This window comes from Callorhinus ursinus, unplaced genomic scaffold, assembly GCF_003265705.2.
Source record: "Callorhinus ursinus isolate GAN/ISIS: 27379988/994484 unplaced genomic scaffold, GSC_fseal_2.0 scaffold13, whole genome shotgun sequence".
In the NCBI taxonomy this organism is placed as follows: Eukaryota; Metazoa; Chordata; class Mammalia; order Carnivora; family Otariidae; genus Callorhinus; species Callorhinus ursinus.
Genome location: NW_027397075.1, coordinates 7,874,402 through 7,899,421, shown reverse-complemented (window position 1 = coordinate 7,899,421; position 25,020 = coordinate 7,874,402). Strand labels below are relative to the sequence as shown.

At 42.1% G+C, this 25,020-nt stretch overlaps 1 protein-coding gene across 2 annotated transcripts in view; it reads right to left on the bottom strand.

Annotated features, from left to right (window-relative positions):
* The window catches only part of GRIN2A (glutamate ionotropic receptor NMDA type subunit 2A), a 375,068-nt gene that overhangs the window by 110,841 nt on the left and 239,207 nt on the right, over positions 1-25,020 (bottom strand). For both annotated transcript variants that reach the window (XR_012380451.1, XM_073899525.1), the window contains exon 5: positions 12,795-12,909. Coding sequence is in view for 1 of the 2 variants with exons in the window: in XM_073899525.1 (XP_073755626.1) it covers positions 12,795-12,909 (115 nt within the window). In the remaining variant the exon portion in view is untranslated. The remainder of the gene's footprint in view (positions 1-12,794; positions 12,910-25,020) is intronic.

Below are 25,020 nucleotides of genomic sequence, written 5' to 3'. Positions count from 1 at the left end.
TGTAAAAATTGTCATCATTCACCCTAGAAACTGTACAAAATGGTAGAATGAGCACCAGACATGGAAAGGCATAAGATCTAAATTTGAATCTTTTATCAGCTATTGATAAAAATGTCACTAAATATCTCCAAGTATTCCCTATTCAGAAATCAGAGAGTACCACCTACTTCACAGGATTATCATGTAGCTAAAATTAAACTGTAAATATGAAAGCCAATATTGTAAGGTTTGTGTTATATTCAGAGGACCACTAAAGTCGATCTCTTTTGTTTTAGAAATATTCTATCTTTTCCCCAAATGAGAGCTCACTTGGAACACCAATATAACAATCAGACAGAGCACTACCATCTCTGGTTAAAGCTAGATCCTGTCTCATTAATCCTTATCCACTCAGAGACCACTGCGGTGCTCTGAAAGAATCTGGCATCCCAGAGAACACAGGAAAAAATCTCTCTCCTCTATGATGCATTGGAGTCTCATTCTATGTTCCACGGTGTCAGGCTGAAACCCCGCTCTTCTCCTTCTCCTTCTCCCTCTCCCTCTCTTCCTCTCTCCCTCTCTTCCCCCTTCTGTCAGAGGAGCCCAGGGCTTTGCATTCATCTATGCAAAGATGAGCTGATGACCCTGTCAGAAAATAAAAATGGTTTTCATCTGTCTCTTCAGGAGTTTCTAGAAATACTTCTGACTGAGACGCTCTCTGAATAATTCACTCATTTGAGATCATTTAAATAATCTATTCACTCATTTTCATCAATTATGAAAATGGCAATGGCACACTATCAAGGGTACAGCTTTTGTCTTACATTTATACCATCTGTCAGCTTAATCATGCCCCCAGCACCCTCAGAGAGCTTCCTTATCAATTTGGGTTTATGAGTTCTGTAGACATGCATACTCCAGATGACATCATGGTTGACTCTGGTTCTCCTGAGAGAGAGATCTGCTGGGGTTCCAATTCTGCCTCCACCACTATCTCCTTGGGCAAGTCATCTATCCTATGTAGCTTCCAATTTCTCTCCTATGACATGGAACTCCAATTATAATTGAAGCTGGCATTTACTGACCATCTACTATATGTCAGTTAGTGTTCTGAGCACTAGATACACATATTTTTAAACTTCCCCCACAACCCATGAGGCAGGAACTCCTATCAGCTCCCTTTTAGATATGACAAAATGCAGAGAATGGTGTGATATTTAAATGAGAGAATGCCCTAAAAACATTCACCTGCATCATGGAATAGGAGCTCAACTTTGGTACCTGTTACCATCATCACCCTCACATCAACCAACATCACCACCATCATCATCACCAAACATCCTTATTATTAACATTCCCATCAACGCATGTTCTCATGGAGATATCTTGTCTGTGAACTTTTTTTTTTTAACTTCTGAAATTGAGAAAACTTTTAGCAGAATTTTGCCTTCCAGGAGAACAGTGGTTTAACTGCTATTCTTTTGGGAGTTGGTTTGTTGTTACAAATGAAAAAAAAAAAAGAGAGAGAGAGAGAGAACCAATGTAAGACAGAAACACACACACACACACACACACACACACACACACACAAGGAGGTGGTACCACTTACTTCAGTCTGAAGTGTTAATTTTCTAGAGACCTACTATATTTTCCCCACTGTGACCTAACATAGTGTACTGTGTGGGTATTTAAAATAGGCAGAGCGCATGACTCTAGGGAAGTCAGATGATCATTTTAAATCTTCTGCGATGGCTTAACTTTCCCTCTCTAGGGCTTGTATCATTTGAAAAACTTAATGATCATTACATAAGGAAACAAGTTAAATTTCACACAGACTCTGCTAAGGTAGTGATATCACCAAACCCATTTTACAAATGGGCCCTTGACTTTAGATGTGGGTTGGGGAGGAAAAAGGAAAGAAGAGAGAGAAAGCAAGGCAGGGGTTGGGGGTAGGGAGTAGGGAGAAAGAAAGACGAACAATGTCATTTATGGGCATGACAGATTTCTTCTGGAAATACTCAATCCAGAAATGCCTAAGCACAGACCCATGCCTAAAAATTAAAAAAACAAAACAAAACAAAACAAATCTGACTGATTCTGCTTTGTCATGAAGCTCTCAGATCATCCAGTGAATGCCATGTGCTCCAATTCCTTTCTGACATTCCTCTCAGATTCCATTGCCACTGTCCCTATTCATACCTTACACTCCCCTTGAACCCGAGCTACTTAAAGCACCCCTGAGAAATTTTCCCAAAGATCCTCGCCAATCATCATTTCCTTTTTAAAGAGGCATCAGAATCTGCATCTACAAGAACAGGCTACGGGGTTGATATCCCAGCTTTGTGACCCTGCACACTTTTTGAATTTGTCTGGGACTCATTCCCTAGTTTATAAAAGAGGGTAACAGCATCTGTATTCCAGTGTCCATGTGAGGACCAGACAAGTTTATATATTTGAATGCTCAGCACCTGCATGGTGCCTCACTAATGCTAAACAAATGGTAGCTATTACTATTTATTATTTTTCTGTTTTCTTCTCCTTCAATGGCACCCCAACGATTACTGAATAAAGTCCTGTAGGCTCGAATTCACTTCTCAGCATGGCCCTTCCTTCTCATTGTTCCCTCACAATGATCCCTATTCATTTCCTGTTGTCCTGTAACAAACAGCCTCCAACTTTGCCGCCTGGAACAGCATCCCTTTGATAACACCTCATGGCTTCACAGGCCCACAGTCCAGCAGGGCTCGGCTGGGTTCTCGGCTCGGGGTCTCACAAGGCTGAAATCAAGGTGTCAGCCAGCTTGGGCTCGTGGCTGGAGGACCTGGGAAGAATCCACTTCCAAACTCCTTCAGGTCGTTGGCCGAGTCCAGCTCCTTGAGGGCTGTAGCACTGAAGTTCTTGCTTCCTTGGTAACTGTTGGCCAGGGACGAAACTCAGCTCCAAGTGGCCCTCCACGTGCCTTGTCCCATGGCCCCTCAATCCTCAAGCCTAGCAGTCAAATCCTTCCCGTGCTCAAATCTGGCCTCTTCTTCTGCTATTCATTGCAGAAAAGTCTCTACTTTTATTTATTTTTAAAGATTTTATTCATTTATTTGACACAGACAGACACAACAAGAGAGGGAACACAAGCAGGGGGAGTGGGAGAGGGAGAAGCAGGCTTCCCACTGAGCAGGGAGCCCGATGTGGGGCTCAATCCCAGGACCCTGGGACCATGACCTGAGCCGAAGGCAGACGTTTAACGACTGAGCCACCCAGGCGCCCCAAAAGTCTCTACTTTTAAGAGGCTCCCGTGATGACATGAGGCCCAGCCTGATTAACTCAAAGGCAGCTGACAAACCCTTCTGCTCCCTAACGTGACAATCACGGGACACATATCTCATCATGTCCACATACTGTTCAGGGGGAGGCTTACAGGGGGTGAGGGGCATTGGGAGTCATTCTTAGAATTCTGCCTGCCACACAAATCCTTGCTCCTGGGCTTTCACTTACAATGTTCCTTCTGCATGGAATGGCCTTCCCACACGTATTCAGAAGTCCAGATCACACTTATGCTTTGACACTTGTCCAAATGAGAGGGTGATCTGTACAGATGCCCTAAACCCTTCTGCCTATACATAACATCTATTTTCTCTAAATACTGTAGAGTTCTACCAGAACATCTTTTGTGGCACATATCACACTGTCTTGTGGTTATGAGCATCTCCTAGCGCCCTACTAGATTCTATGTATCTTCAAAACTGGTCCGTGTGTTACTGCAACCCTCCACAATGACCTGCACACAGTAGGTATTCTAGACATTTTGTTTGATGGAATACATGTGTGAAATGCATAAGGGTTATAATCCAAATCCAGCCCATCTCTGTTTATGGGGGGGGACAGACTTACCAGAAAAAGAAATCATTTAATAACAATATTTATGGAGGATATACCAGGTGACAGGAACTGATCTACAGGCATAAACAAGATTTTATTGGCATTGGTACTGTCTCACTCACCAGAGATTACTCAAGGTACAACAAAACTGCAATTTCTTTACTTCCTTTTCTCCCATACCATTTCTCTTAAGCTTTGCCACTAAGCATTGTATTCCAAAGGAAGAAAGAGGCACAAAGAGCCTTAAAGCAAAAAGTTCTCATAACCAGGATGACATTGACAAAACCAGTTTTTCAGGGTCACAAAGAGTAAATCTATGCCCTAAAGCCATGGTTCTAGGTCTTTAAGGGGCAGGAGAATCATGAGGACAGCTATTGAAGAAAGCAGAATCTGAAATGATCATTCCATAGGTTTGAAGTAGGGATAAGACCTTCACACCTTTCCCCTGGTGACTCTGATACAGGGAGCCCCAAGAACTACACCTGAATGACCAATGATGAAAGATGTTCCTCATGTGGAGAAGTCCATGGAAACCAATCTTTTCATCCATTTTTATATCCATTCTACAAATACTGAGTCTCGGCGATTGAGCACCAGAGATTGAGTGGTAAGAGAATAAGTGAAAAGCTGAAAACAGACTTCTCTCAGTGCTAGTCACAGCCAGAGCTCATGGCTTCCTCAGTGGGCCGTCACTGTCTTCCAAGCAAAGCAAGCACATGGGAGAAGCCAGAACGTCCTTCTGTCTGCTTGCAGAAGGTGTAAGCAAGTCTCTTCACTTTCAGCAATGCAAACAATTGTTCTATTGATTCGTCATTTACTAGTGGTCTCTCAACTATTTTCCTCCAAGACTTCCTTCACATAATCATTGGGGAATATGTGTGTGCAGAAGCCAAGTACAATGCTTGCATAAATACTTCAATCCTTTCGCAGGATGAACCTGTTTGCAGATTATTGATATCATACACAAACTCACACACATAAGCAAACACACACTAGAAATCTTCTGCACATTCTCATGAGTTCTTGAGACTCACTGAATCATTCTAGGCTAAAAGTGGTGGGGAAGTGACGGAGGGGTAGTTAAAATACAATGATCCAGAAGGGAGGGAGTTACAGCAATCTATCATAAGAAATCACGTCATGTCACAGTTTGTACCCCATGCATACACCACTGTTGGTAAAGGACTTCCTAGATCTGATCACATGCTGACATGTCTCATCAGAACTATACATTCCAGATGTCAGTCCAAGCTTTCTCAAAGACCTCCTGTATCATATCTGCACCAGGAATTCCTTCCTTAAGTGGCATCTCCTTCATTATGCACAAGAAACAAGGGACAGGGTATGATCCAGGAAGATGGAACTGCTATAGACCAGAAAAGACATGGCCTGTGAAGTATGATAAATATTTATCCCCCAAGTTCCAGTGAGTTGGCTTTGGGTAGAATCTGCTGCCCTCCATGAGAAAAAGAAGGTGGATGTCATTCTAAGGGTGGGAGGAGCCCTCTTAATTTCTCCTCTCAAATATCCCTGTCTCACTGCCAGGCTTTCTGTAAGATGTAGTGATTAGGAATGCAGGCTTTGCGGTCAGACAGACCTCCACCCACATCCTGCCTCCTTCACCTACTAGCTGGGGGGATCTGAAACTGGTCACTACCCTGAATTTCTGTTTGTGAGGCAGGAATCAGAATGCCTCCTTGAGATGAGTTGTTGAAACAACTACATGAGATCATGCATGTAAAATTCTCACCATAGCTCTTGGTGCAGAATAGCTTTTAATGAATGGTGCCTGAAGTCTGAAGTCATCATGCCCAACAGATTGTACAGAGACCCTTCTGGGCACTAGAAACAAAGTCCCGTGGCAGAGCTAAAGAAACATGAATGGAACTGACGTTTTCCCAAATGGGGTTTGTGGTCTAAATGAAGATAAATACGCAAGCAAACAATGACAATGCGAAGCGTTAACACTCTTAGGAGTTAGTATACAGGTCTGTAGAAATGAGGTGGAAAGGACCCAACCCACTTGAGATTATCCAGGAAGGGTGTCCTTGGAAAAATTGGAAAAACGCTCAAAGGAACAGGAATACCAGGGAGCAGAGCATGAGCCAATGACAACCAAATATTCTTCACTGGGAGGGTAAGAATGAAGATGTCTGTGCTGGGACACAGGAGAAGACCATATTTGGGAGGGGGAGATGATGATTTTGGCTTTTGACAAGAGGAAGTTGGAGGTCTGTGGGCTCTCCGTGTGGGGGAGTTCTGCAAGCAAGCATGGAGATCAGGAGGTCTGGGCTGGTGTGAGGGACCTGTCATCCTGTGAGGAAGGCGGCTGGCACCAAGGGTCCCAGTGAGAATGCAAACAGACCGGGGAGGAGAAGGGGGAGGCAGATGCATCAGAGCATGGCAGCAAGACTCTTGGTTTGGGAAGACATGATGGGTCTCTCTCATGTCTTCTGGGGCATCACTATCATCCTTAATTACTGCTTTTCTAGAAAACAAGAGGATTATTTTACTTTAGTAGGTATGGGTTTTGTCCTATTTATGCTTGAGGTCAAAAAATTCAAAAACTGCTTTCAAAATCTTTCTTTGACTCTCTCCCTTTCTGTTTCTCTATCTCCATTTTAAAGCTAGTCTGTGCATATGTGTACGTGCATATGCACATATATATTTTCATTTTAAAGCTAGTGTAACCCAAAAATGGTAAAGAGAATTATTCCCAAAGCATTTTTTTCAGGTCGTTAATGAGAAAATTATTCAAGTTGGAGAAATCCAGTCTATACTCAAACCCTAGCTCCGAATGCCCTTTCATCTTGGAGACTTCCCAGCTGGCTGAGTCAAGTTCACCCTTCTCACCCCAGCAAAGGCTCGGTGATGAGCCACCTAAGGAGCAGGACGGTTTCCTACTCATCCTTGGATAAGCCCTGGTGCTTGAAATAATGGTGGCCATAGAGTTGGTGCCCAGGGAGTACTGGTTGTACCGGCCTGGGCTGCCAATTGCTGTTTTCAAACATCTCTGGGAGACCTTGCTCCAAGACCCACCAAGCTCCAAGGCAGAGCAAAAACCACTGGAGAAAAAGAAACGCAAAGAGCACGGGAGTCCTGATTTGCAAGAGGAAGCCTGCTTAGCACTGAATTCTGTCTGCTGGACACAAGCGGGCATTGGTCATGGCACTGGAATAATCCACGCCAGCCACAAAGAAGGGCCCGGCCAAAAGCAAAGGCCCCTCCAATGGCTTGCCACAATTTCCAAGACTTCCTCCTTACAAGCTGCTGCTTCTAGTGATGCCACTGGGTGACCTCAGAGATAGAGAGAAGTCGCCTCTGAGCCCCAGAGTAACAGCTCCCTCCTTCCGCAGGCCGGCCCCTTGATGACCCACTGTATTCTGTATGCTGCCGGCAGGCAGGCTGAAGGATAACATGACTGGTATTTACTTGCTCCACTGGCTTCCTCTTTCTTCCAAGACAGAAGCACAAAGAGTTATTTCTGAAGAATTGGTCCCCCGAGTGCCAAGAGAATAGCCCAACTACAGGAAGCATTTGTACATTCTAAGCTCAATTCGGCGGTAATTCCCTGAGCTGCCTTTTTGAGAAATTGTTGTATTTCAATAGGAATTTGAAGGAGGACACACAAAATATTAAAAGGGCATTTTCTGTATCTGGAAACGGAGGATATCAAGGGCAGCTTTATTTTACAAAATGCTATCACCTGTGTGGCAGTGGCTTCCCTGTAAACAGTCTCCCTGGCAAATGAGCTAGATCCAAAGGCAGCACTGAAAATTCACAGGTATGAGCCAAGGCTGACCCAGGACGGGTGAAATCCAACCAAGGAGAATGATTTCACAGCTCCACAGTGATCCTCAGGTTGTGTAACTTCAAATGGTTGAAAAATAACGCCAAAACAAAACGACAGAAGGCAGAAAAGGCCCACGTTCCCTATCTCATATTAAGAATAGGAAAAAAGTAATTTGCATGTTGGCTTTGCATTTGTAAGAGGAAAGAAAACCCAGAACTTGAAGGATGGATAAAAGAAGGTGTGGGTACAGGAAAACATTACAGGTAAAAACAAAAACAAAAACCCACCGTGTTCAGTGTCCCAGATGTACAAAGGAGCCCAGCTCAGTGATGGGGATGTGGGCCACAGGGTATACCAGATGCCAGTTAACTAGAATCCAATGCTTTCCTCAAGCATCACAAAAAACACAGACTCCCACCCCACCCTCCGGCACATGCAGACTAGAATCTAAGTTCCATGAGTACAAAACTTTTTTTGCCTCTCTTGTTCACCGATAGATTCCAAGTATCAAGAATAGTGCCTGGCACATAGTTGGCACTGAGTATCTGTTGGATGAATGAATGAAATGTGACTCAGTGCTTGGGTATACCACCTAGAGGAGAAATAGAGTAACTGTTCAATAAGCAATGGTTATTGTTGATATAACTAGTATTCAGGTCCGGGAGTTAAATATGAAAACTCAGTAAATGCTGGTACTTAACTGTGCTGGGTATCTCAGTTTGAAGGGTTTCAAAAATTGTTTTGAATTAAGGTTCAATGAAATGCAATAAAATAAACAGATCTTTGGTGACAGTTTGACACATTTTGACAAATGTTCAAGATAGGAAACATTGCCATAACTCTAGAAAGCTCCCTGTGCCCTTTCCTACTGACTGCCTGTTTTGGCAATTCATCCATGTTCTAGGTATTACCAGTTCATTCCTTATTAATGAGTAGCATTCCACTTTATGAATATACCATAATTTATTTATCCACTCCTTGCTGATGGACACTGGCATTCCTTCTGATGTTTTGCTCTGATGAATAAAGTTGCAATGAACATTCTTATACAAATACTACTTTGGGGGTATAAGTTTATATTTCTTTACAGTAAATACTCAGGCGTATAACTGCTGGGTTGGAAGGTTTGTATATATATTTTTCACTTTATAAGAAACTGCCAAACACTTTTCCACGGTGGTTTTAATTTTACATTCCCACTGGCCATATATAAGAGATTCAGTTGCTCCATATCCTTACCAACACTTGATATTCTCACTCTTTTTCATTTTAGCCATTCAGTGGGTGTGAAGTGATATATCATTATAGTTTTAGTTTGCATGTCTCTGATGGTCATAGAATGTTTCACTTACTTATTGGCCATTTCAGTAACATCTTTTGCCAACTGTCTAACTTAATTTCCCACTTTTGTGTTGTTTTATTTTTTATTATTGATTTATTGGAGTTCTTTATATATTCTGGATATGAGCCCTTTGGGATATACACAGAGAGTTAATATTTTTTCCCAATCTGAGGCTTGCCTTTTTCATTTTCTAACAGTGTCTGTACATGAGAAAAATTAGAAATTTTTTAAATTTTGATGTTTGATGCAGTCCAGTCTATTTATTTATTTAAAGATTTTTTATTTATTTGAGAGAGAGAATGCATGTGTATGTGTGTGTGTGAGAGGGAGAGAGCACCGAGGAAGAGGGAGAAGCACACTCCCCTCTGAGCAGAGAGCCTGATGCAGGGCTCAATCCCAGGATCTTGAGAAAATGACCTAAGCCAAAGGTAGACACTTATCGCACTGAGCCACCCAGGCACCCCCAGTTTATTATTTTTACACATTTACACCAAATGCCTTTTGCATTCTGCTTTCTCGGATCACAGCAATATCCTCCTAAATTTTCTTCTAAACACTTCACAGTTTTAGCTTTTACATTTAGGTCTGAAATTTAAGTAATTTTTATGTATAATGTGAGATACGGGTCAAGGTATTTTTCTTCCATATGGATATCTGGTAGATCTAGAGCCATTTATTAAAAGGACTTTCTTTTCGTGGTGCCTGGGTGGCTTAGTCTGTTGTGCCTGACTCTTGGTTTTGGTTCAGGTCATGATCTCAGGGTCATGAGATTGAGCCCCGCATAAGGTTGCATGCTCAGTGTGGAGTCTGCTTGAGATTCTCTGCCTCTCCTTCTTCCGCTTGTCCCTCCCCGCAAGCTGTCTAAAATAAATGCACCTTTTAAAAAAAAAAAAGACATTCCTTTCCCCCATTGTCATAATTATTCATCAAAAAGCAATTGAATACATGTTTGTGGATTTATTTTCATCATTTCATCACTATATGAGATGTCAGTTATAGGGTTTTCATAGATAACCTTTATCAGATTGAGAAATCTCCCTTCCTTTATCATGAATGGATATATTAGATTTTGTCAAATGCTTTTTCTGCATCTATTGAGATGACCATACAATCTTCTCCTTTATTATATTAATATGGTAAGTTACACTGATTTATTTTTTTTTAATTTTTACACTGATTTATTTTTTGAACGTTAAACCAATCTTGAGTTCATAGGATAAACAACATTTATCCATGGTGTATTATTTTTTTAATATATTGATGGATTATGATTACTAATATATTGAAACACTGTGTAGATTGGTGTTATTTCTTTTTAAAATGTCTGATGGAATTCACAGCCAAGCTATCTAGGTCAGGAGTTTTTTTTTTGTTTTTGAAATAGGGAAGATTTTAGTCATAAATTCAATTTCTTAGCAAGTTTAGAGCTTAGAAACTTAGAGACTTCAGACTGTCTATTTCTTTTTTAGGTCAGTTTTGGAAATTTGTGGGTTTTTTTTTTTCCAAAAAATATACCCATTTTATCTACATTGTGGAATTTGTTGGCATACATTATTCATAATATTTTTTTATCATTTTGATGTCTGCAGGATCTGTAATGTCTGTGGTGATATCTCCTCTTGCACTTTTAGTATTTTTTTTAAAGATTTTATTTATTTATTTGACAGCGACACAGCGAGAGAGGGAACACAAGCGGGGGCCGTGGGAGAGGGAGAAGCAGGCTTCCCGCCGAGGAGGGAGCCCAATGCAGGGCTCAATCCCAGGACCCTGGGATCATGACCTTAGCTGAAGGCAGATGCTTTATGACTGAGCCCCCCAAGCGCCCCACATTTTTAGTATTTTTTAATTAGTATTTGTGTTTTCTCTGTTTTGTGTGATCACTCTTGCTAGAAATTACAAATTTCATTAATCTTTTCAAAGAACTACCTTTTGGCTTTGTCGATTTTCTCTATATTTTGTGTTCTACTTAGATTTGTACTCTTATATTTGTGATTTTCTTCCTTCTATTTCATTTGGGTTTACTTTGCTCCTCTTTTTCTAGCTTCTTAATGTAGAAGCTTAAATCACTGACTTTACACTTGCCTTATTTTTAAAATTATAAGCATTTAAAGCTATAAACTTCCCCCTTAGCACATCTTCTACTTTATTCTTCAAATTTGATATGTTTTCATTGTCATTTCATTCAAAATATTTGCTAATGTCTTTTGACTTCTTCTTTGACCCATGGGCTATTCAGAGGTGTTATCTTATTTCCAAACATCTGGTATTCTCTGGATCTATTTTTATCACTAACTTTTTTTAAATTTTCTGATTTTTTTTAAATTTTATTTTATTATGTTAGTCATCATTCATTACATCATTAGTTTTTGATGTAGTGTTCCATGATTCATTGTTTGCATATAACACCCAGTGCTCCATTCGATACGTGCCCTCCTTAACCATCACTGGGCTAACCCATCCCCCTCCCCCAAAAAAACCCTCAGTTTGTGTCTAAGAGTCCATAGTCTCTCAAGGTTCATCTCCCCGTCCGATTTCCTCCCCTTCATTTTTCCCTTCCTACTATCTTTTTTTTTTTAACATGTCATGTATTATTTGATTCAGAGGTACAGGTCTGTGATTCATTTATTTTAGCACTGTGTGGTCAAAGAATGCATTCTGCATGATTTCCATCCTTTGAAATATATCAAGACTTGTTTTATGTTCCAGAACACAGTCTACTTGGGTTACTTTTCTAAATACACTTGAAGGAAAGTTTCTTTTGTAGCTCTTGGGTGTAGCAGGCAAAATCTTCCAAAGCTTTCTCTTCATTTTTCCTTCTAGGAATCCAACACGGATCCCCCAAAGTCGGTGCCTCTGTTTGCACAGTACTTTCTTCTGATCCTAGTGAATTATGTATGGCTCCCACTCCACATCCTGCATCTTCCTACCCATAGGATCTCTCAAGCCTCCAACTGAAGTGCAAAGTGAAGAGAAATCTCAAGCTGCTTGGGTGGTTTAGAAGCCATGCCTTGCTTGTCAAGAAAGACAAGATACCGACCCAGGCTTCCTTTCGATATTTTTTGTTCTGCTCTTCATGTGATCGTGTGGCAACTAATTTGAGATTTGGTGGGAGAGAGGGCAAATGGGGTAGATATTGTCATTGTTCGTGTGGGTTCATCTGTAAATGCCCCATGACGTCTCCCCTGTCTGATTCAGGACCCGGTTCAGGTGGGACGTGTGATGATTTTTTTTTCCTGCAGAGTTATGTTTTATATTTTCAATAGTTAATATATATGTACTAGAAAATGTGCTTTACAGGAAATATAATCTCCCTCTCCAACCTGTGATTTACACAAGTGATACACTTAAGTTTGGGAAATTAGTTGACTTAAAGTAAAAGACTATGTCAATGAAAATACAGGGGTTTATCTATATGGCAAAATGTGTAAATATGGTACTTAATATGGGGTGTAGGCAAACTGGTGTGATCACTGCTATACAGTAAACATTTGCTATTGCAACAATGTGAACCAGCCTTTAGTCTTTAAATTATTTATCCTAAGTCCTTCAAGGACCCTTCCTAATGAGATTGGAGAAGCTGACACAAGGAACAGCACACAGTTACCACAGTTCACCCAGAAAAAGCATTGCAGCTACACCTTATGATATTTGGTTCGCCTCGTTCCAAGAAAGATCTGCTCCTGGTCGTGGGAAGGAATCTGGAGCAGCTCAGCAGGAAATGTGTTGGGAAAAGAATTAAGTCGAGCCCTTCCATTGCACATGCGTTCATCCCCACCCTGCATTACCAACATGCAGAAGGATGCTCACCTTTTCCCATTCTCGGTCCTTGTTCAGCACAATCACCACCAGCCTGGGATGCACCTGATAGCCTTCCTCAGTGAAGGACAAGTCTTTGCCATCCCATGTCACGTTGATCATAAATCTAGAGAGAAGGAGAAAGACAAGTTTTTAGGGAAGAAGGAAAGAGGTCAGATGAGTGGAAGGCACCACCCGTGTAACACTCAGAACGTGGAGACTTACATGGCCATCATCATCCATGACAAGTGGCCTCTATCTGTGGGAATATTAGTATCTATGCAGGTGCTGCTAGTTGGCCAGGCACTCGTTCCCATCAGCCTGTACTCACTCTCAGAATCCCCCATCCTATATAGATGTTAGTAATTGATTGTCATTAGCACATGGGATGGAACCTTTCTGTCCTGCCACACCCACAGATCTCTATTCATATGACATTACAGGAGGATCTTAAAGCATATTCTATTATGTTTTAACAAGCTTCCCTAAAGGAAGCTGCTGCCTCATTAACCATATGGGATGCAACTTCAAAGAAATGGTATCGCATCTATTCATTACTCATTCCACTAATACTTATTAAATGCTTGCTACATGCCAGGACTCAGCTACTTGGCTGAGGATAAATAAGGAAACAAATATGATCCCTCTCCTCATAAAGCTTATAGTCTAAAAGAGAGGACAGACATTAATTACAGATCCATGACAAGGTTATAATAGTGAGGTGGGTGTGCTCTGTAGAAGTGAAACAGGGGTCAGGCAAGACTTCTATGAGGAAGACTTCCAGGCTTCACTGGAAGGATGAGTCAGCATTAACTAGGTTAAAAAAAAAGACACAAGCAAATTCTAGGCAAAAAGGGCAGCATGTGCAAAGGCTCTGTGGCAGTACACACAAACTATAAACCAGTGAGACCAAAGCAGAGACAGAAGAATGCGGGATGTGGTGTGTTTGAGAAGGTAAATAGGGGAGATAGTGCAAAGCTTCTCAGGCCATGTTAAAGAGTTCTGTCTTTCTTTTAAAACAGTAGGAACACACTGAAGGTTTGTTGTTGTTGTTCCATTAGCCACTGTATAGTACATCATTAATTTTTGACGTAGTGTTCAATGATTCATTAGTTGCATATAACACCCAGTGCTCATTACAATACATGCGCTCCTTAATGCCCATTACCCAGCTACCCCCCTTCCACCACCCGCTCCCCTCTGAAATCCTCAGATTGTTTTCCAGAGTCCAGAGTCTCTCGTGGCTCATCTCCCTCTCTGATTTCTTCCCCTTCAGTTTTCCCTCCTTCCCCTATGGTCCTCTGTGCTATTCCTTATGTTCCACAGATGAGTGAAACCATACAATCATTGTCTTTCTCTGCTTGACTTATTTCACTTAGCATAATCCCTTCCAGTTCCATCCAGGTCAGTGCAAATGGTGGGTATTCATCCTTTCTGATGGCTGAGTCATATTCCATTATATATATGAACCACACTTTCTTTATCCATTTATCTGTTGGAAGGGCATCTCGGATCCTTCCACAGTTTGGCTGTTGTAGATATTGCTGGTATGAACATTGGGGTATATGTGCCCCTTCTTTTCACTGCATCTGTGTCTTTGGGATAAATACCTAGTAGTGCAATTGCCGAGTCACAGGGTAGCTCTATTTTTAACGTCTTGAGGAACCTCCATACTGTTTTCCAGAGTAGATGTACCAGCTTGCATTCCCACCAACAGTGTAAGAGGAACTTTCTCCACATCCTCACCAACATTTGTTGTTTCCTATTTTGTTAATTTTTGCCATTCTAACTGGTGTAAGGTGGTATCTCATTGTGGTTTTGATTTGTATTTTTCTGATGGCTAGTGATAGTGAACATTCTCTTACACCATACACAAAGATAAACTCAAAATGGATGAAAGACCTCAATGTGAGACAGGAATCCATCAAAATCCTAGAGGAGAACATGGGCAGTAACCTTTTCGACATCAGCCACAGCAACTTCTTTCAAGACACGTCTCCAAAGGCAAGGGAAACAAAAGCAAAAATGAACTTTTGGGACTTCATCAAGATAAAAAGCTTCTTCACAGCAAAGGAAACAGTCAACAAAACTAAAAGGCAACCCATGGAATGGGAGAAGATATTTGCAAATGACATTGCAGATAAACGGCTGGTATCCAAGATCTATAAAGAACTTCTCAAATTCAACACCCCAAAAAACAAACGATCCAGTCACAAAAAATGGGCAGAAGACATGAACAGACACTTCTCCAAAGAAGACACACAAACGGCTAACACACACTGAAGGTTTTAATCATGGAGATGATACAGTCAGATTTTTCTTGTAGAATATGACTTGAAGGCTATGTAGAGAATGGGCTGGAGGGGACCAGAGTGGATACAGGGGGGTAGGTTACAGTGTGCTTATTCTCCATGTCAGAGATGATCTTGGCTTTGGCTCTGTTGTGGCCCCAACAGAGGAGTAGGAGGAGTATGAGTCACCACAAATAGGACCAAGTGGAGAATATTTAGCAGGTATTCAGTTGATGTGAAGGTTGGGGAGAGAGAAGCAACAAGGACAATGCCTCAGCATCTGCTTTATATAACATCTGTGTGTTCAACCATTGTCCTAGCACTTTCATTGCACAGGACGTCTGTCTGCCTTAGGATCATCTTACCTCCACCACTATTCTAAACCACCTTGCCTGTCGGCAGGCTGGATGTGCACAGGGAGGGAGGCAAGGCAGAGCTCCCCTCCCAGGATTTGGATGGGAAGATCCCCAGGAGTCCACATCCCCTTGTAGCTTGAGGAAAAGGTGATATTGTTGGAGACTTCCAAGGGAACATACCACTTAACAGATACTCAATTAATGTAATACGGTAGGTTGAATATTCAGAGATCCCCAGAGAGACAAGGTATCTCAAGACCGTGGCATTTTCTTACTTTATACTCCTTTAACACCAGAAGCAGCTGAAGAAGTAAAATATTAAGGGGGAGAAATAGAGTATAAAAAATTCAAAAACAAGAGACTGTCCTAACTGGTCACATATCTGCCCCTGGGCCACCACAGTGCAGGCCGTTCATGTGGAAGGAGAATCAGGTCTCCCAGGACATGGTAAAGAAATTGGGGAAAGGCAAAGAACAAATATTGTGTATCCACTCATTGAACTATTTGGGTTTTTAAAAATCATGTTTTTGATGACAAGTTAATGGAGAGGAGAAAATGCTCACTCTTTAATGTTAAACAAGCAGAAGAGGGTAAAAATAGGGTTTGTCTATGCATAGAAGGATTACAGGTACCTTTTATTTTCTTTTGTGTATCTTTGCATTCTCCAAATTTTCTGCAAATAGTGTCTGCTAAAAAACAGAAAAAATAAACCACTGCAATTCCAGAAGGAGCAAAGAGTAATCACTCCTCTATTTGGTGCACGTGAGGCATCTGTGATCATTTCCTAGCAGGATATTTTGTTGATTCAACAACAATTTGCTGCATGTCTATTATGTGTCAGGCCCTGTGGGGAGTCCTATAGATGTGGAAATAAAAACCACAGTGTCTGTCCGCCCTCCTACCCACATGTTCACCACCCAGCAACATAGGCACATAAACATGCCAGCACAGAGAACGCCACTCATGCAGGGATGCTCCGTAAGTGGGAGAAGTGAGAGTGCAAAGGAGGGCCCCTCACTCAACCTAAGGGATTGGGGCAGGGCTTCCTGGGGAATCTTGAAGAGTGAAAGAGTTAAGAAGAGGTGGGAGAGGGGAGCCTGGGTGGCTCCCTCGGTTAAGCATCCGACTCTTGATCTCAGCTCAGGTCTTGGTCTCGGGGTCACGAGTTCAAGCCCTGCATTGGGATCAGCGCTGAGCATGAAGTCTACTTAAAAAAAAAAAAAAAAAAAAGGAGAGGGAGAAAAGAATTCTGAGCAAAGGCATCACCTTGAGAAAAGAAGAGTCAGCAAAGGTCGTCAGCGTAACACATGCTGGGGGAAAGAGGGAATAGCTTAATAAGCTAAGGGGCAGTGGGATTTCTCTGGAGAGGATCCATGAAGCCAGATCCTAAAGGACCTTGAATGCTACCCTAAAGTGTTTGGATTTTGTTCAGAAGGCAGCGGAGATCCATGAAAGGTTTTAAATAAAGGAGTGATGCATAGATTTGCTGGCAAGAGAAGCAGAAATAAAAATGCTTCTGTCTCTGCATTGGAGGACAACTTCATTTTTGTTTATGGCTAAAAATCTTCCATTATAATTAGGGGGGTCTAAATTAAGTTGTTTATATTTTTCCAGTTGACTTTTGGTTTTGTTCCCCGTGGTTATTTTTAGCCCTATTATATTGTCTGGCACACTGTAGGGCTGGAGTTCATGTTTGGTGGTTGAATATGTTAAAAGATCATCACCAGAAATGCCATCCACCCATGTCTACATACATCTGTCTGTCATTCTTCCATCCATCCATCCATTCATCCGTCAATACATTCATCCATCTATCCATCCAATAGACATATCTGCATAGCTACTATGTGTCATGACCTGTGCTAAGAACTGTGGTAGGAAAAATGATAAAGTAAACAAACATATTTCTGCAATACATAACTGCAGAAGAACAGCAAGTGTAAAATTAGAGATAATGTATTAAGTAGGCTGGTGAAGAGCATGAGGAATAGAGTGGCCAATTCTATTGCAGAGGCAGAGCAGGCATCAGGAAACAAAGTGGAAGGGAGAACAAAGTCTGGAGGGGTGTATGGCCAGGAGCGAGGGGTGGCGATGCACTGCAGGGAGGAAACCACCAAGCCAATGGTATAGAACCATAGAACAGGATGGAAGACTATTCACAGAATCTCTGATAAACACTGCAGACAAAGATCACCAGTGAGTGGCCTTTACCAGAGCTAGTAGGAAATCAGTTATCAAGTCTCCGTATTTGCTGCCCCAAACTCAGAGGTTTTTAATTTATTATTATGGTTGATTTTGTTGAATCAAATTAGCTATCAGGCCAGGTTTTGATTTGTCCAACACTTTGGGATGGACAGAGCTCAGGATGGATCTACCCAATTACCCAAAGGTGGATGAACTGAAAATTCCAGTCAATTATCAAGAGGTTTGGAAATATCCAGTTTGCTATCTTTTTGGAAAAGGCAGACCAGAGAGCAAATGCTTTGGTTTTGACCTAGACATGTGGCCCTGGCAAGACCCATTCACAGGGTTACGTGTGGTGCAACCCAAACATCACAGTCGTCATTTGAATCAAGGAGCTAGCATGTACTACTGGGCATCCAGATTTTCTTTTGATTTGCCAGGTGAATTTACTCAAACCTCCCTTTTCTTTAATGCCCCATTTCTACTTCCTCTACTCATTCCCTTTTCTCCCATCTTGTGGTGAAATCAGATGGAATGAGCAGGGTGATGATTTAGATGTGATCACGCCTCTCTGGACTATATGGAAACAACTATATGGATGTTATGCTCCCTAGTTTTCTGTGTTCCTTTAAGATTCAATATTCTGGACCGATGAATCTGTATACTCAACATTAATATTGTTTTACTGTTTTTCCTTTTGTTTTTTATTAAGTCTTCAGTCCCTTGGGTATGTATGGGGGGGGAGACCCTCTTACAGAATTTTTTGCTGAACAGTAATTTCATTATGAAGTTGGCAGAATGCAAGCACCTATTATCTTCAATTCCCCCATCCAATTTCTAGGAAAGATGATTCATATTTTCTCAGACTTTCTTCCCATTTAAACTAGCTCCCAAGCAAAATTCTTTACCTAGGGAAATCCCATTATACACCCCATTGCTTGGTCCCCATTAACACCTGCTGGGTACTTGTATTAAATAGTAAAATCTTATCACTGTTTTGTTTCTCTCTCAAAAATGGATTATAAACTTTTAGTGACCAGATGAAATACTAGAAATTCTAGTGGCTGCTAAGCTTCAAATTACATCTTCAGTATTTCCATCAGGAGCAATAAATACAGGAAAGCATGCTGGCAAAATGTGGCCAGGTGGGGGCTCCAGGGGTTTGCAGAGGGTCCACTTCTGTATTATTATCAACCGTTGATGGCAAAGTCAAGTAGTTGGGTTTTCTTTTCTTTCTTTTTTTTTTTTTTTTTATCGTCCATGACATACACAACACTAAGGCCTGAGTCTGAATGGAGAGGTGCCATAAGGGCATAATACACACTGGATCTGGATCTTCCGTAGAAAAAAATCATGTACGAAGATCTCCTGAATCATTTTATATTGATTTCATGTTGAACTATTTTAGACATCTTGGGTGAAATAAGACATATTATTAAGATTAGTATCATCTGCTTCTTTTTACTTGTTTAATGTGCTGCCAGAAAGTTTAAGATTACACGAGGCTTACCTTCTATTGCTATTGGACAGTTCTTCTAGATTGTCGTTGGTTTGGGGCTTTTATTTTTTTTAACCAGTAGACGGTATGCATCATGAAGGCAGGGACCTCTTCCGCCTTTAGTATCATATTTCTAGTGCCAAACAGAGTGCCTGGCATGTAGCTGGTGCTGATGAATACAACAATGAATTGCTATTTCCACGTTGTCGGAAAACAGAAGAGGGATCAAAAGCCTGGCTCTGTGCTCCCAACTGTATTATGTTGGGCAGTGTATTTAAAATTCTCTGAGCCTTCATTTCTTTCCTTGTAAAAATTGGATGAGGTTCAACCATATGAATTAGCCAAGACAGTCTCATGTGGTTGCAGCTCACCATTACCCAACTCCTGGGTTTAGGGGTAGCATTAGGGACGGTGCACTTAAAATGCCCAGGGCTATGCCTGGTTTATGGCTATCACCTAATAAAATAGCTAAGATTTACAGACATTTCCTATGCATTTTTTTTTTTTACTATTTTCCCACCCTGACATATTTTCTAACACCCCACCCCAGACGCAACCTGGTCTTTTTAAGACCATACTTCTCATGGCTGTGACCAGGGGTCCCTCTGTCCTCCCATCAAAAGCCAACCATATACAGACTGCCAAAGTTCCTTGAACTCTCACTTAAAATGTCTCATTCCCTCTAATTTCTATTTTCTCTCTTTTGACTTTATGGTCATAAGTCTCCTTTAACTTCCAAAATCTGATTATTTGAAATGTTCTCGAGACATATTTATTATTCACCATTTTCCTTCAGACTAATTCTCTTACTGTCTCACAAATGCCACTATGACCCATTTAGTGTTTCTCAATTTTTGGTTAATTTCCCATTTGCTTCACCATTTCCTACATTCCCCCTCTGGTTTTGTATTTTTTTCCCCCAAATCACAGTCTGCCTGAAATGCCTCCTCAAACTGCTTTTGGGTGTCACCCTTCTTTTTCTGTCATGTAATTTACCTGTTTCTGAAAACAGTCACTGTTCTCTCGAGTCTCTTTTCACTCCTCAGGACACTCCCATTCTTGGAAAACTTTTTTTTTTTTTTTCTCTCTGCAGCATTCTTGTGGTGGTTTGGAATACCTCCAACTCTGATGCGTGTCTGAGCAACCCCCCATCTTCCATGAACCATTCCCTGATGGGCATCAACCCTCTCCCCTCTTTAGGCCACATGCACGGTGCCTTCACCAGCTCCCAGCCCGTGCACGGGCCCTTCCCTGAATGCACGTGTCCTGCACCTCCCCCCCCAACACAGTATGCAGAATGAGATGATGCAAATCAATTCAAAGTGCGATTGTAACCAAGAATTTCTGGATACCCCCTCCCAACCCAGGAATACAGGCCCCACAAGGACAGGGCATTTTTCTCTTGTTCTCAGCTGCACCCTATTCCAGAACCAGGAACCATTCCTGGCATAAAGCAGATGCTCATCACCTACTTACTGAGGGAACGAAGGCCTCAGTTCTGTCATATTTTCTCACTCTCTGACAATGAGTCCTGCTTTATCTGTCTGTCCAGTGGGTGTCCACTTGTGCTCCGTGGGTCCCTGGAGATCTCATGAAGGAACTCAAAGGCAGAGGAGAAAGGTTGGGGGTGAGGGGGAAGCCTCTATAATCCCACCTCCACTTGAATCACTAATACGCTGCACTCCCTTATAAATTATTATTGGAAAAACATTCTACTGCTCATATCAATCAATGAAACCAACAAGCCAGAAAATAATTAAGGAGCTGTTCCTCGACACTGCAGCACACAAAGACCCTGATCTTCAACTTGGCAGACTGAGGATCTTGTTCTACCTCCCCGGATATGTGAGTAATGCTGACCGCTTCTAAAAAGATATGGACAAAAGCATACTTAGCACCAAAAGGTGTTAAATGTTGGACAAAATACTTTCCATACGCCACCTGATTTTTTACCCCCAAAACTAACTGTGGATTATCCCATTTTACAGAGAAAGAACAGAGGCACGGAGGATTTTATGATGGTGCCAAAGGCTACACAGGGTGTCAGATACTTCTGGTTGTTTTTCGTTGTCCTCTTTCCTCTTCCGCTTTAGTAATTGGAAACCCCCATTTTTAGCTGTGCATATAGCCTTCTGTAATTAAGTTTACATTTCTCAGCCCTCCGTATACCTAAACATGACCATGTGGCTATGTTCTGGCCAAAAGCAAGGGAGAAGGTGTGATATTCATAACATATAAGAGGTATCATATATGGAAGGGATGGACCCTTCTTTGCTCCTTCCTCCTTCCTGCTGGCTGCAATGCAGACATGATGGCAGGAGTACTAGCAGCAACGTTGGACTGTGAGGTGGAAGCCACTGGTGAGGGGTGGCAAAGCCACAAGGCAGAGAAGCCCAGGTCCCTGACACCATGCAACAGCACACAAGCCCTTGTCTATCTTTGGACTTCATTTACAAGACAGACAATTCAATGCCTACCTGACTGAAGCCACTTTTATGTTTTGGGCTTTCTGTCACTTGAAAACAAAATTGATCCTGTCTGGTTTGAGTGCTAGAGCGAGTATCTGAACCAAAATACAGTCCAAAGCCTTTAAATTAAGCTGTACCCGTTCCCAGTTGGCCTCTCTGCATCTCAGTTAACCTTCTCTGAAAAAAGCGGGCATGGTATGGTATATTTCTTTGTTTCCTTCCTAGCTCTGCAGTATTTGATCCTCTCTCCTGACTCCCCTCCCAGTATACAGTGCATCTAGTCCTACCTCCATCTCTTAGTATATTCTGTTCCTCTCGCTCAAAATGTCTTCCCTCCCCATTATCTTCCATCTAAGCCCAATACCGTTTGGGGGAGGGTAAAGCTGAGTATCAAGCTCCATTTCTCCCATATGACCTTTCCTGATAATCTTTCCTTTTCTTAGTTCATTTTAATCCACGCCTCATGTTATAGCCCTTAGCGATACATCATCCCCGACTGCTCCCTAAAAATTTCACAGTCACACATTTAGTCTCAACAGAAGCAGAGATCAGGTCTTGGCTTCAGTCATTCATGTTTATCTAGAGCCATGCTGTTGGGCACAGCATGGTCAACAGTTATTGACTTGATTTGCAAAGCAGTGCATTAATCTTCACCTCGGGAAACACCACTGTTTTCCACACCGAACACCAAATCCAGGACCGAGTGGTGACAATAAGCCAGGCCACATGCCTTTGTCCACACAATATTCAGTAGCCATAATTCCTTCTCATCCCGTCCACCATATTTAGTGGCCACCCTTCAAGACCATCTCAAAAAATGCCTCCCTGACAAAGGCTTCCCTGACACCTCCAAATCAGACACATCCTCTCTCAGCTCTCAACCCCGATTGTCCATGTGCTGTGCTCCCCTCTGACAGGACCATCTATGTCACTTGGAGTGAATTTTTTAAAGACACCTATTTCTGAAGACCTTTGTGATGGTTCATTTTATGTGACTGGGCTAAGGGATGCCCAGATAGCAGGTAGAATACTATTTCTGAATGGGTCAGTAAGGATATCTCTGGAAGAGGTTAGCATTGGAGTTAGTAGGGTAAGTAAAGAAGACTGCCCCCACCAGTGTGGGTGGGCATCATCCAATCTGTGGAGAGTCTGAATTGAACAAAAAGGCAGAGGAAGGGGAAGCTGCTCTCTATGCTCAAGCTCCGACATGCATTTTTAACCTGTCTTCATGGATCTATGCACCTGCTTCTCAGGCCTTTGGACTTGCACTGAAACCACGAACCATGCCACTGGCTTGCCTGGTCCTCCAGCTTGCAGAAAGCAGATAGTGGGACCTCTCAGCTCCATAATCATGTGAGCGAATCCCTCATAATAAACCTCTTACTTTATAGCTTCTTGGTTCTGTGTCTCCAGAGGACCCTGGCTAATACAACCCTATACTACCACCTGCTAGAAAAAATAGAAGATAAGTCTTTGATAAATATGATGTGGAGGGAGATTCCCAGCCTGGCGTTCATCATAACCTGCCTGGCTTTACCACCTCTGCTAGAGTATAACCTTCTTGAAGATAAGAATTCATAACCCAGGACTCTGAACTCTGAGAACATCATCAGGTAGACAGAAGAACAGGTGTACTCACACCAGTCAGAATGGCTAAAATTAACAAGTCAGGAAATGACAGATGTTGGCGGGGATGCGGAGAAAGGGGAACCCTCCTACACTGTTGGTGGGAATGCAAGTTGGTGCAACCACTCTGGAAAACAGTATGGAGGTTCCTCAAACAGTTGAAATTAGAGCTATCATTCGATCCAGCAATTGCACTACTGGGTATTTACCCCAAAGATACAAATGTAGGGACCCGAAGGGGTACGTGCACCCCAATGTTTATAGCAGCAATATCCACAATAGCCAAACTGTGGAAAGAGCCAAGATGTCCATCGACAGATGAATGGATAAAGAAGAGGTGGTATATATACACAATGGAATATTATGCAGCCATCAAAAGGAATGAGATCTTGCCATTTGCAACGACATGGATGGAACTGGAGGGTGTTATGCTGAGTGAAATAAGTCAATCAGAGAAAGACATGTATCATATGACCTCACTGATATGAGGAATTCTTAATCTCGGGAAACAAACTGAGTGTTACTGGAGTGGTGGGGGGGTGGGAGGGATGGGGTGGCTGGGTGATAGACATTGGGGAGGGTATGTGCTACGGTGAGCGCTGTGAATTGTGCAAGACTGTTGAATCACAGATCTGTACTTCTGAAACAAATAACGCAACATACTTTAAGAAAAAAGAAAAAGAAGATAGCAGGAGAGGAAGAATGAAGGGGAGTAAGTCAGAGGGGGAGACGAACCATGAGAGATGATGGACTCTGAAAAACAAACTGAGGGTTCTAGAGGGGAGGAGGGTAGGGGGATGGGTTAGCCTGGTGATGGGTATTAAAAAGGGCACATTCTGCATGGAGCACTGGGTGTTATGAACAAACAATGAATCATGGAACACTACATCAAAAACAAATGATGTAATATACGGTGATTAACATAACAATAAAAAATTTAAAAAAAAAGAAGAACAGGTGTAGGGTAGACAAGCTGGGGTTGAGTTTTAAACCCACCATTATGGGCACCGTCCCCATAAGCAAGGCCTCTGAGATTCAGCTCATTCCCATATCAAATGGAGGTAACACCACTGTCTTAGGCTGTTTGTGCTGATGTTAACAAACTACCATAGGCTGAGCAGCTTAAATGATGAGAATTTGTTTCTCACAGCTGTGGAGGCAGGAAATCCAAGATGGAGCCCTGGCAGATTTGGCATCCGGTGAGAGCCTACTTCTTGGTTTACAGACAGCTATCTTCTCACCATGTCCTCAATATGGCAGTGAGAGAGCTCATGCTCTCGTCTCTCTTCCTCTTCTTTTAAGGGAACTAATCCCATCAGATGAGGTCTGACCCTAAGTACCTCCCAAAGACCCCACCTCCAAATAACAACGCACACTGGGGATTAGAGTTTCGACCTCTGAACTCGGAAAGGACGCCAAGATTCAGTGCACTGCAACCACATAGTATAACTGAGAACTTTCACGGCAGGACTACTAAGAGCATGATGAGGGCCTATGATTAACACATTTCTTGACCAACTTCCATACGTAGTGTGAACAACTATCCCAGTTTTCCCAGCACAGAGGGGTTTTCTGGGGCATGGCACATTCAGTGTTAAAAAGACCCCATCAAAAAGGAGAATTTCAGACTGATATCCCTGATGAATATGGATTCCAAAATTCCCAACAAAATCCTAGCTAATAGGCTCCAACAATTCATTAAAAGGATCATCCACCATGACCAAGTGGGATTTATCTCCGGGACGCAAGGGTGGGTCAATATTTGCAAATCAATCAATGTGATAGAACACATTAATAAGAGGAGAGAGAAGAACC